General features: G+C 45.2%; 1 protein-coding gene across 8 annotated transcripts; it reads right to left on the minus strand.

Moving 5' to 3' along the window:
- Positions 1-1,671: 1,671 nt before the first annotated feature.
- Positions 1,672-8,679, minus strand: LOC140202260 (uncharacterized). 8 transcript variants are annotated; one of them, XM_072267139.1, is made up of 3 exons: positions 8,630-8,679; positions 4,515-4,568; positions 1,672-3,518 (listed from the first exon to the last, which is right to left on the minus strand). In XM_072267139.1, the coding sequence occupies exon 3, from the start codon at positions 2,909-2,911 to the stop codon at positions 1,892-1,894; it is 1,020 nt and encodes a 339-aa protein (XP_072123240.1). In that variant the 5' UTR covers positions 2,912-3,518; positions 4,515-4,568; positions 8,630-8,679; the 3' UTR covers positions 1,672-1,891. The 8 variants fall into 8 exon arrangements, with proteins under 8 accessions (XP_072123240.1, XP_072123237.1, XP_072123239.1 ...); XM_072267136.1 differs by lacking the exon at positions 8,630-8,679 and adding an exon at positions 5,665-5,710; XM_072267138.1 differs by lacking the exon at positions 8,630-8,679 and adding an exon at positions 5,655-5,675.
- Positions 8,680-9,600: the final 921 nt, after the last annotated feature.

The following is a 9,600-nucleotide window of genomic DNA, read 5'->3' on the forward strand; positions in this document are numbered from 1 at the left end:
TAACAGTTTGTCCTGAAAACCAAGCTTAAGTTTTCTTCCCCATTCACTGCTGGGATATATTTAAGTTTTCCCACAAACTCACTGACTTGCATAAATTTTTTTTTATCTGTGCCAAATTGCTCGTATGACTAATTTTTGACACTCTAATGACTTGTTTATTTAATTAGCAAGTTTGCACGTAGCTCTACTAGCTTGCATTTCTTTTTTCAAATCTATTTTTAAAAATAGCAAGGCAGTCCTCAATCCTGATTTCCGTCCGATGATGAAAAAGCCAGAACTACTTTTTTCTCAGACAATTTGGGACATAAAAGAATGTTCTTACCTATTTTGTTGCACACTAAAAATTCTCTCTTTGTCTTGCATTGTTCTGAGCTCTAAATCCTGCTGACTAAGCTAATTGTTTGATTTTGGTCTTTAAATCTGAGGTTCCTTTGGAAGTCAGGTACAAGGCATAAAACTGTTTCTACATGATCATTTTATACAAAGTTGATAGACCAGGAACAGAACAGCGACAGGGGTCTAGTACTTGAAGAAAGTGAAACTGGAGATGGTGCCTAACATAACAGCTACTATAATACCCAAAGATAAGAAGAATACCATTCAAATCTACAGAAAATATTAAAACAGTTAGAAACCTCTTTGTCAATACTGCAATAAAAATCAACCAATGAGAAAACACTTGCTGAACAAAGAAACTTCCTGAATTATACTTTGTACAGCCACTACAGGCATCTTAAAAGGTATGCATACAAAGGCTACTTAAAACATAGGTAGAGAATTAATTGTTAAAGAGGAAAGAAAATAACAATTCAAATTAAACAGATAGATCCAACAGACTTAGTCCTGCACACTCCATTAGCAGTGATAGTACATTCTGAAGCTCAGAGATTTCTGGGTAAGAAGAGTGCCATCCAATGTGTTTGCAAGCATTGCCTCCCCTCTGCCAAATACCACCAATCCAGTCAATGTTTTTAAGAGAACTCAGTAGCCAGTTTTACAGAGAATGCTCCCACAAGCAACGCACTCGATGTCAAAAGGCATTCTTTGTGACAACAGTCAAAGCAATTTTTTCCTCAATCGTCTTCCAAATGTTCCTACTCTTGTCATTCATTGCCACAAACCCCCATTTCCCTGCTCCTCATCATATGCTCTTACCCCTTTCAATGTCCAGTGCCCCGAACTCGGCCTCGTGCTGACCAACCTCTGCTTTCTGACTCTGCTCCATTAAACATCCAACTAATGTTTCAACATTCTGCTTTCATATTTTAGAAGACAGCGCCATATTCTAACAACCCAGCTGTATGAGACACAGCCCTTGGAAGCAGTGCAATGACCCATAATGTTCTGGGAATAAGGAGGCTAACGACCAATGTCATTCTTCCTCAGCCCAGAGATTTGAGGAATGAAGAACAAGTCAGATGAAACTGTAGTCAGCTCATCTTCTTTGTCAGTCTGCAGAAAGTCATGCAGCAAATTCAAGGGAAACCTCTACATCCACAGACAGGTGACTGTTTGGAACCCATCACCACACAGAGAGTAAGGGATGAATGGCAGGGATGGATTTAAAAGGACTATTGTGGAACGGAAACACTGGCAGGGATCAGCTGGGCTGTGTTGACTCCCTACTGTACACTGAGTGTGTTGTAGATTCATTAGGCACCTGAGACAGAGTTTAAAATAAAACTGATTTATTAGTCACAGATCCAGATTATGAAACTCCAGTCCCATTAAAGGTGAATATCAGCAGAAGAAACTCGTCCCATGCCCAGTGACCAGGGTACAGAACTGGGTGTGATGAGCAGCAGCCATAATTGCAGAGTTCAACGCCAAGTCACTTTTGAACTTGCCTCTGGATTCAGCAACTGTGATGGTTAAATATCCAGCAAGCAGCTTATTTAACCCTTTTCCCAGTGTGAACTCGGTAGTGTTTCACAAGGTTGGATGACCGAGAGAATCCTTTCCCACATTCAGAGCAGGTGAATGGCCTCTCCCTCGTGTGAACTGATTGGTGTGTTTGTAGGTTGGATGACTGAGTGAATCCCTTCCCACACACGGAACATGTGAATGGCCTCTCCCCAGTGTGAACTCGCTGATGTACCTTCAGTTGAGATAAGCAAGAGAATCCCTTACCACATTCTGAGCAGGTGAATGGCTTCTCCCCAGTGTGAACAGACTGGTGTGCCAAAAAGTGCGATGACTGAGTGAATTCCTTCCCACAGTCTGAGCAGGTGAATGACCTCTCCCCAGTGTGAATTCGCTGGTGTACCTTCAGTTGAGGTAACTGAGAGAATCCCTTCCCACAATCTGGGCAGGTGAATGGCTTCTCCCCTGTGTGAACTCGCTGATGTACCTTCAGTTGATTTGACCGAGAGAATCCCTTTCCACATTCTGAGCAGGTGAACGGCCTCTCCCCAGTGTGAACTGACTGGTGTGCCAGCAGGTGCGATGACAGCGTGAAACCCTTCCCACAGTCTGAGCAGATGAAAGGCCTCTCCCCAGTGTGAACTGACTGGTGTGCCAGTAGTTGGGATGACTGAGAGAATCCCTTCCCACACTCTGGACAGGTGAATGGCCTCTCCCCTGTGTGAACTCGCTGATGTACCTTCAGTTGAGATGACTGAGAGAATCCCTTCCCACACTCTGGGCAGGTGAACGGCCTCTCCCCAGTGTGAACTCGCTGATGTACCTTCAGTTGTGATGATTGAGAGAATCTCTTCCCACAGTCTGAGCAGGTGAATGGTCTCTCCCCAGTGTGAACTCGCTGATGTGTGTTCAGATGAGAAGACTGAGAGAATCCCTTCCCACAGTTTGAGCAAGTGAACGGCTTCTCCCCAGTGTGAATTTGCTGATGTGACTTCAATTGAGATGAGTAAGAAAATCTCTTCCCACAGTCTGAGCAGGTAAACGGCATCACTCCAGTGTGAACTGACGTGTGTCTGTAGGCGGGATGAGTGAGTGAATCCCTTCCTGCACTGCGCAGATGTATGGCCTCTCCCCAGTGTCAATTCGTTCATGAGTCAAAAGATCAGATGTCTGAGTGAACGCCTTCCCACACATGGAACAGTTGAAAAGTCTCTCTCCCTTGTGAACTCACTGGTCTGCCTGTGGGTCAACTGAGTGAGTGAATCTACTCTCAGACACAGAGTAGGTGAATGGCCTCTCAGTGGTGTGAATTTTCTGATGTATCATCAGCTTGGAGGACAGAATGAATCACTTCTGTCAGTCAGAACAGGTGTACCCTCTCACTGTGGTGTGAACTTGCTGATGTACCTTCAGGCTGGATGACAGAATAGATCCTCTCCCACACACAGAACAGGTGACTGGCCTCCCCACACTGAACTCACTGGCGTGACCGCAGGTCAGCAGAATTAGTGAATCCCTTCCCACAAATACAGAGCAGGTGACTGGCCTCTCTCCACAAGGTGAACTCACTGGTGAGTTTGCAGCTCGACTGAGCGAGAGAATCCCCTGTTGTTGTGTTTGAGATTCCACTGCACACATTCTTTGCTGTTTCTAACCTGTAAAAAGATTTACAAAAAGGCATCAATGGGAGAAAGACAACATTTCAGATGAGATAATTTTAGTCACTATGATGAGCTCTGACATCACACTTTTACAGCAAAGTTCAGCCCAAGTTCAAAGAAGTTATTATCCAACAGGGCACAGATCAGGCATCGGGACTGAGCATCACATTCTCTGACAGTTTTCCTGCCTGTCTTCAATCTGTGAACTGATTCAGTTTGTCTCTCTCCACTAGTATTATTTCATGTTGAGATCACATGCCTCAGTGCTACAAAGGGCACATGATATCACGGTTGCTCGTGCAGATTTCCTAATTACTCTGGCCTCCCCCCTCACCCCACTGAATAATAGTGATGAACTCTTTCTCATTAGAGTGTGGCACTTTAGTGATGTGAAATCTACAGGTCACTTGTTACCCAGGACTAAGGTGTTTGATGTCATTCTCAATCAGAGAGAACAGTACAAAACATGTTCTCGCAGGTACAGAGGCCCAGAATAAGAGGAGGTAGAACAAAGGTGATTTTCTCAAGAACTAAAGCCCATGGAGGGACTTTGGTGCTACCCCCTCCCCCAATGCAGAACTAATTGGTATTTTTATTAAGTGGAAGGTAGACTCTTTATCAGAGACTATCTTGGAACTATTTTGTTCCAAGTTCCTAATCCTTGGATTGAGATAGTTGGAGCTCCACAGTATTAGAGAGATCCATCCACTCCTATTCCCTCCATCTGTGTTTCCAAACACACCCTACAAACTGGTCGGGAAACACCGGAAGTGTCGCCCATGTCTGCCCTTATACCCAGAAAAAACAATTAACGAGAGATCCATCTATCCAGGGCCTGGGCATGGATTGAGAGGCTAAGGGAGATGGAAAGGACCAGGACTGTCCTGGGTTGGCAGGGCCACAGTGTGTCTGGAGCTCGCAGTAATTGTTTCTCACTTGTGGTGCGGACTCTGGTGCTGATGAATCTCCCGCCCAGAGCCCCGATCCTACCTTCTTCTTCTTTTGTGCTGATGGCAGCTCGCTCCTTCGCATTACTGCCACCTTCTGTAACAGAGTATGAAGGCAGCCATGATGGGGATCAGATCCAAACTCCCAAACCAGTTTTAAATAAAAAGTTCATCAGGGACCCACAAGACTTAACCGTCCCTGCCTCAGGTGCCAGAATATCCTGCAAACTAGGCACCCCAGAACTCCCCAGTAATTGCCCAAACAGCTTCCCACATTACAACAAGTATCTGTGGTATAGCACACCCTGATCACGTGTTCCACCGTCTCTGAGACCTAACAAAAATCACACCACCCGTTCCCATGCTTAGCAACAAGTGCCAACGTGGAGTGCAAACCCATATGTCAGTCTGGTCAACCACACATATTCCCTCCTATTCCTTCCCAAAAGGTGCCTTCCCTGGATTGATAGAAACAAATTGTAATACCACCTCCCTCTTCCACAATTTCTGCTATCTGCCAATCCCAGCCAACCTAATACAAGATTTGAGATCATATTTTCCAATATTGACTATAATTTCAGCCTCCGACTTAGTAAGTGGCTGTTTTGCGAGAACATAGGCCGATTCATTACCCGATACACCCACATGTGCAATTACCCAACAAAACTGAACTACTCCTCCCGCACTCCCCAGAACATATAATTCACTTCCATTCCTCACCCTGCCCATCGAACGTTTCGATTCCAAGCTCTGCAGTACCGAGGCAGAGTCTGAGCAGAGCACGACTCTGTTCAGCTTAACTCGTTCATCCCAATGCAGAGTGACGATAATGGCCATAAATTCTACCGTATAGACGGACAACCCATCTGTCAGCCTTTTCCCCAGCTCCACATTAAACCAGGGGAGAGATATCCCAGAGCTCACCCGGTTACTAACCGGGTCTTCAGCACTACCTGTAAAGATCGGCAAAAAGGAAACACACTGCTGCCGTAAATGACCAGACACCCTCTCGCCACCTACAAGATCCTGACTGTCCCCAGCAACGTCAAACCTATTCCCTCTTCTGGAAATTTCCACAGGAGCTCCAGGCTAGGTCACAGTTGCGCTAATCCGCAAATCCCCAAGACCCCATCTCGGAAATATTCCCTAATTATCCGCCCAAAACATTTATTAACCCCGCTACCCGATCCTACCGGCGCTCCCTCCGCCAGAGCCTTTTGTCCACTGAGCGCATGCGCGATGTTCGGAAACCAGCTGTGACTTATACGCATGCGCATTTAATCGCCGGGTCACAGGCGGCGAATTCTGGAGCGCGGAGACCTCTGGGTAGGCAAGCTGCCAATCAGAATCAGGTTTAATGTCACCGACAGATGCTGTGGAATTTGTTAACATTGTGGCAGCAGTACAACACAATACACAAAAGATAGCTGTTAATTACAGAAATTATATAGTTAAATAATAGAAATGAAAAAGTAGCGAGGTAGTGTTCATGTGTTCAACGTTCATTCAGAAATTGGATGGCAGAGGGGAAGAAGTTGAGTGTGTGCCTTCGGGCTCCTGTACATCCTTTCTGATGGTGGCAGTGAGAAGAGGGGATGCCCTGGGTGATGGGGGCCCTTAATAATGGACGTTACCTTTTTGAGGCATGGCCTGGATCTACAGAGGCCAGTGCCCATGAGTTGACTGATTTTACTACTTTCTGCAGCCCACTTCGATCGTATGTAGTAGCGCCCACACCCCACCCTCGCCATACCAGACGATGATGCAGCCACCTAGAATGCTCGGCATCGTACATCTGTAGAAATTTGCTGGTGTTCTAGGTGACATACGAAATCTCCTCAAACTTCAAATGAAATATAGCCACTGTGATGCCTTCTTTGTGGCTGAATGGATATGTTGGGTCCAGGATTAAACTTCAAAGATATTGATACCCAGGAACTTGAAGTTGCTCACTCTCTCCACTTCTGATACCTCTATGAGGATTTCTGTGTGTTCCCCTGTCTTACCCTCCGGATGTCCACAATCAGTTTGGTCTTACTGTCATTAAGTGCAAGGTTGTTGCTGCGACACCATTCAACTAGCTGGAATATCTCGCTCCCGTACACCCTCTTGTCACTGTCTGAGATTCTTCCAACAATATTTGTATCGTCAGCAAATTTACAGATGCCATTTGAGCTGCGCCTAGCCACACAGTCGTGGGTGTAGAGACAGTAGAGTAGTGGGCTAAGCACACGTCCTGAGGAACGCCAGCGTTGATTGTCAGTCAGGAGGAGATGTTATTACCAATCTGCGCAGATTGTGGTCTTCCAGTGAGGAAGTCAGGGATCCAATTGCAGAGGAAGGTACAGAGGCCTAGGTTTTGGTGCTTTTCGATTAGAACTGTCGGAATGATGGTGTTAAATGCTGAGCTGTAGTCAATAAACAGCATCTTGACATAAGTATTTGGATTGTCTTGGTGTTCCAAGGCCTCATGTTGAGCCAATGAGATCCCACCCGCCTTAGACCTACCGTACAACAGGCAAACTGCAGTGGGTCCAGGTCCTTGCTGAGGCAGGAGTTGATTCTGGCTATAACCAACCTCTTAAAGCACTTCATTACCATAGATGTGAGTGCAAAATGTCTGCAGCCACCAGTTCCATGCCAGATGCTGCAGTGTTATATGTTGAAATCTCAGCTGCTACTTTAATACAGCATATTCCCATAAGCAATATTCTCAATATCAACAGGCATTCTATGTGTCAAATATCAAAGACCAATCCACTTACGAATGTGGAGAGAAAATACAACAGATTCTGCAGATGGTGGAAATATACAGCAACACACTCAACGTACTAGAGGAACTCAGCAGGCCAGGTAGCATCTAAGCAGGAAAAAAATTCTCTAGGCATGGTGAATAGTCATAGCCTGAAACAGCGACTGTTTATTCCTTTCCATAGATGCTCCCTAACCCTCTGAGTTCCTCCAGCATTTTGCAAAAATAAACATTTTTCCAGTCAATTATTTTCAAAGTGTTTCCGATCTTTCATTCATAGCCATGTCCTCCTGGTCTGATACCCTCCTTCACCTCCTCCTCATAAACTGTAACCCCCACCAATTCCTGGAACCCCAAACGCCAGACTTGTGCAGACTCCTCTTTGGTTTCTCACCATACCCATCGAAGATTACCCAGCTCTTCCTCCATTTCATTGACGACTACTTTGATGACATGCTGAGCTTGTCAATTTCATCAACTTTGCCTCTAGCTTCCACCCTGAACATGAGTCCACTTGGTCCATCTCTGACACCTCCTTCCCCTTTCTCGACCTCTCCATCTCCATCTATAGAGATAAATTGTCAACCAACATCTTTTATAAACCTACCCATTCCCACGGTTATCTTGACCATACGCCTTCCCACCCAATCTCCTGTAAAAATGGTATTCCCTTTTCTCAGTTCGTTCGTCTCCATCGCATCTGTATAGGGGAGGCGGAGAAAAGTTAAGATGGCTCTAATCGGAGACTCCTCTGCTTGCATCTTCGGAAGCAGCTCTAACTCCATCTTTCATATCTTTATTTCAGGGTTCTTTTGAAGACCCTGTCCTGGAGTTACACACTGACTTCGGTACTTTGCGGGAATGGGATCCGTTCTCGGGGTTTCAGGACTGGCCGTTGTTCGGTACGCCAAGTGTTCGGCCTCGACGGGACCCCGACAGGATCTTTACAGACCAATGCAGGGGTCTGAGCAGCAGCCAGGATGTGGGATACAAATTGCAACAGGAGTTCGAACAGGCATCTCAGGAGGGCAGTGGGTAATGTTATGATAGTCATAGGGGATTTCAATCTGCAGGCAGGTTGGGAAAGTCAGTTTGGTACCAGATCCCGAGACAGAATTTGTGAAAAATAAAAATTTACTCGGTGCACTTTTAGAGCTGCTTGTGGCTGAGCCCACAGGGGAAAAGGCAATTTTGCATTGGGCGTTGCGTAATTAACTAGATTTTATTAGGGAGCTTGAGATAAAGAAACCCTTATGGGAAAGAGATCATAATGTGGTAGAATTCACCCTGTAATTTGTGAGATCTGAAAGTCCTGTAGCTTCTTCCTGATAGCAGCAGTGAGAAGAGAGTACTTTGAAATTTGGTTTCATCAACCAACTTAACTATGACATTGGAACTGTACTTACCCTCACAGTCACAAGTACAAAGCGAGCAGGAGGCTAACCACGCAGTCTTGAGGTGTAACTGTACTGATGGATATTGTGAAGCAGATGTTGTTGCTAATCAGAACCGACTGTGGTCTGTAAGTGAGAAAATTGAGGATCAGGTTGCACAAGGATATGTTGATGCCAAGGTCTTAGCTTCAAAGGGATGATACGGTTGAATATTCAGTACATCATGGAAACCAGCTTCTGCTCCATTTACTCTGTCTACACTCCCCACTACCTTGGTGAAAGATCCCACCCACACCAGATATCCTCTCTTCAGCCCTCCTACCAGGCAAAAGATGCAAAAACCTGAAAGTATGTAATTTGAGAAGGAGAACCCCAAATGAGATATATCAATATTAAATGATAAACAAGAGAAAATCTTCAGATGCTGCAAATCCGAGCAACACACACAAAATGCTGGAGGAACTCAGCAGGCCAGGCAGCATCTCTCGGGAAAAAAGTACAGTCGACATTTCGGCCCGAAAACCCGACTGTACTTTTTTTCCATAGATGCTGCCTAGCCTGCTGAGTTCCTCCAGCATTTTGTGTGTGTTGTATCAGTATTACTGTGGAATAATGGGAATTACAGAAGCGCGAGAGGGGAGCTGGCTAAAGTTGATTGGAATGGGGCGTTAGCAGGAATGCTGCCCGAAGAGTAACGGCTAGAATTTCTAGGAGCAATTAAAAGGCCCAGGATAGATACAAGAAAAGGAAGAAGAAGTATTCTAAAGGGAGGATAAAGCAACAAGAGAATTAAAATTCAGCATAAAAGAAAAAGAAAGGGCATATAATACACAAAAATTTGTGGGAATTTAGAGGTAAAGACAAATGTAGGTCCCCTGCAGGCAGAAACAGGTGAATTGATTATGGGGAACAAGGACATGGCAGACCAATTGAATAATTATTTTGGTTCTGTCTTCACTAAGGAGGACATAAATAATCTTCCA

Source organism: Mobula birostris, chromosome 8, assembly GCF_030028105.1.
Source record: "Mobula birostris isolate sMobBir1 chromosome 8, sMobBir1.hap1, whole genome shotgun sequence".
NCBI classification, from domain to species: Eukaryota; Metazoa; Chordata; class Chondrichthyes; order Myliobatiformes; family Myliobatidae; genus Mobula; species Mobula birostris.

Bases quoted from the DNA above. Each gene is read 5' to 3' on its own strand.
- LOC140202260 (XM_072267139.1), bottom strand. From the start codon at position 2,911: ATGCCGTTTACCTGCTCAGACTGTGGGAAGAGATTTTCTTACTCATCT.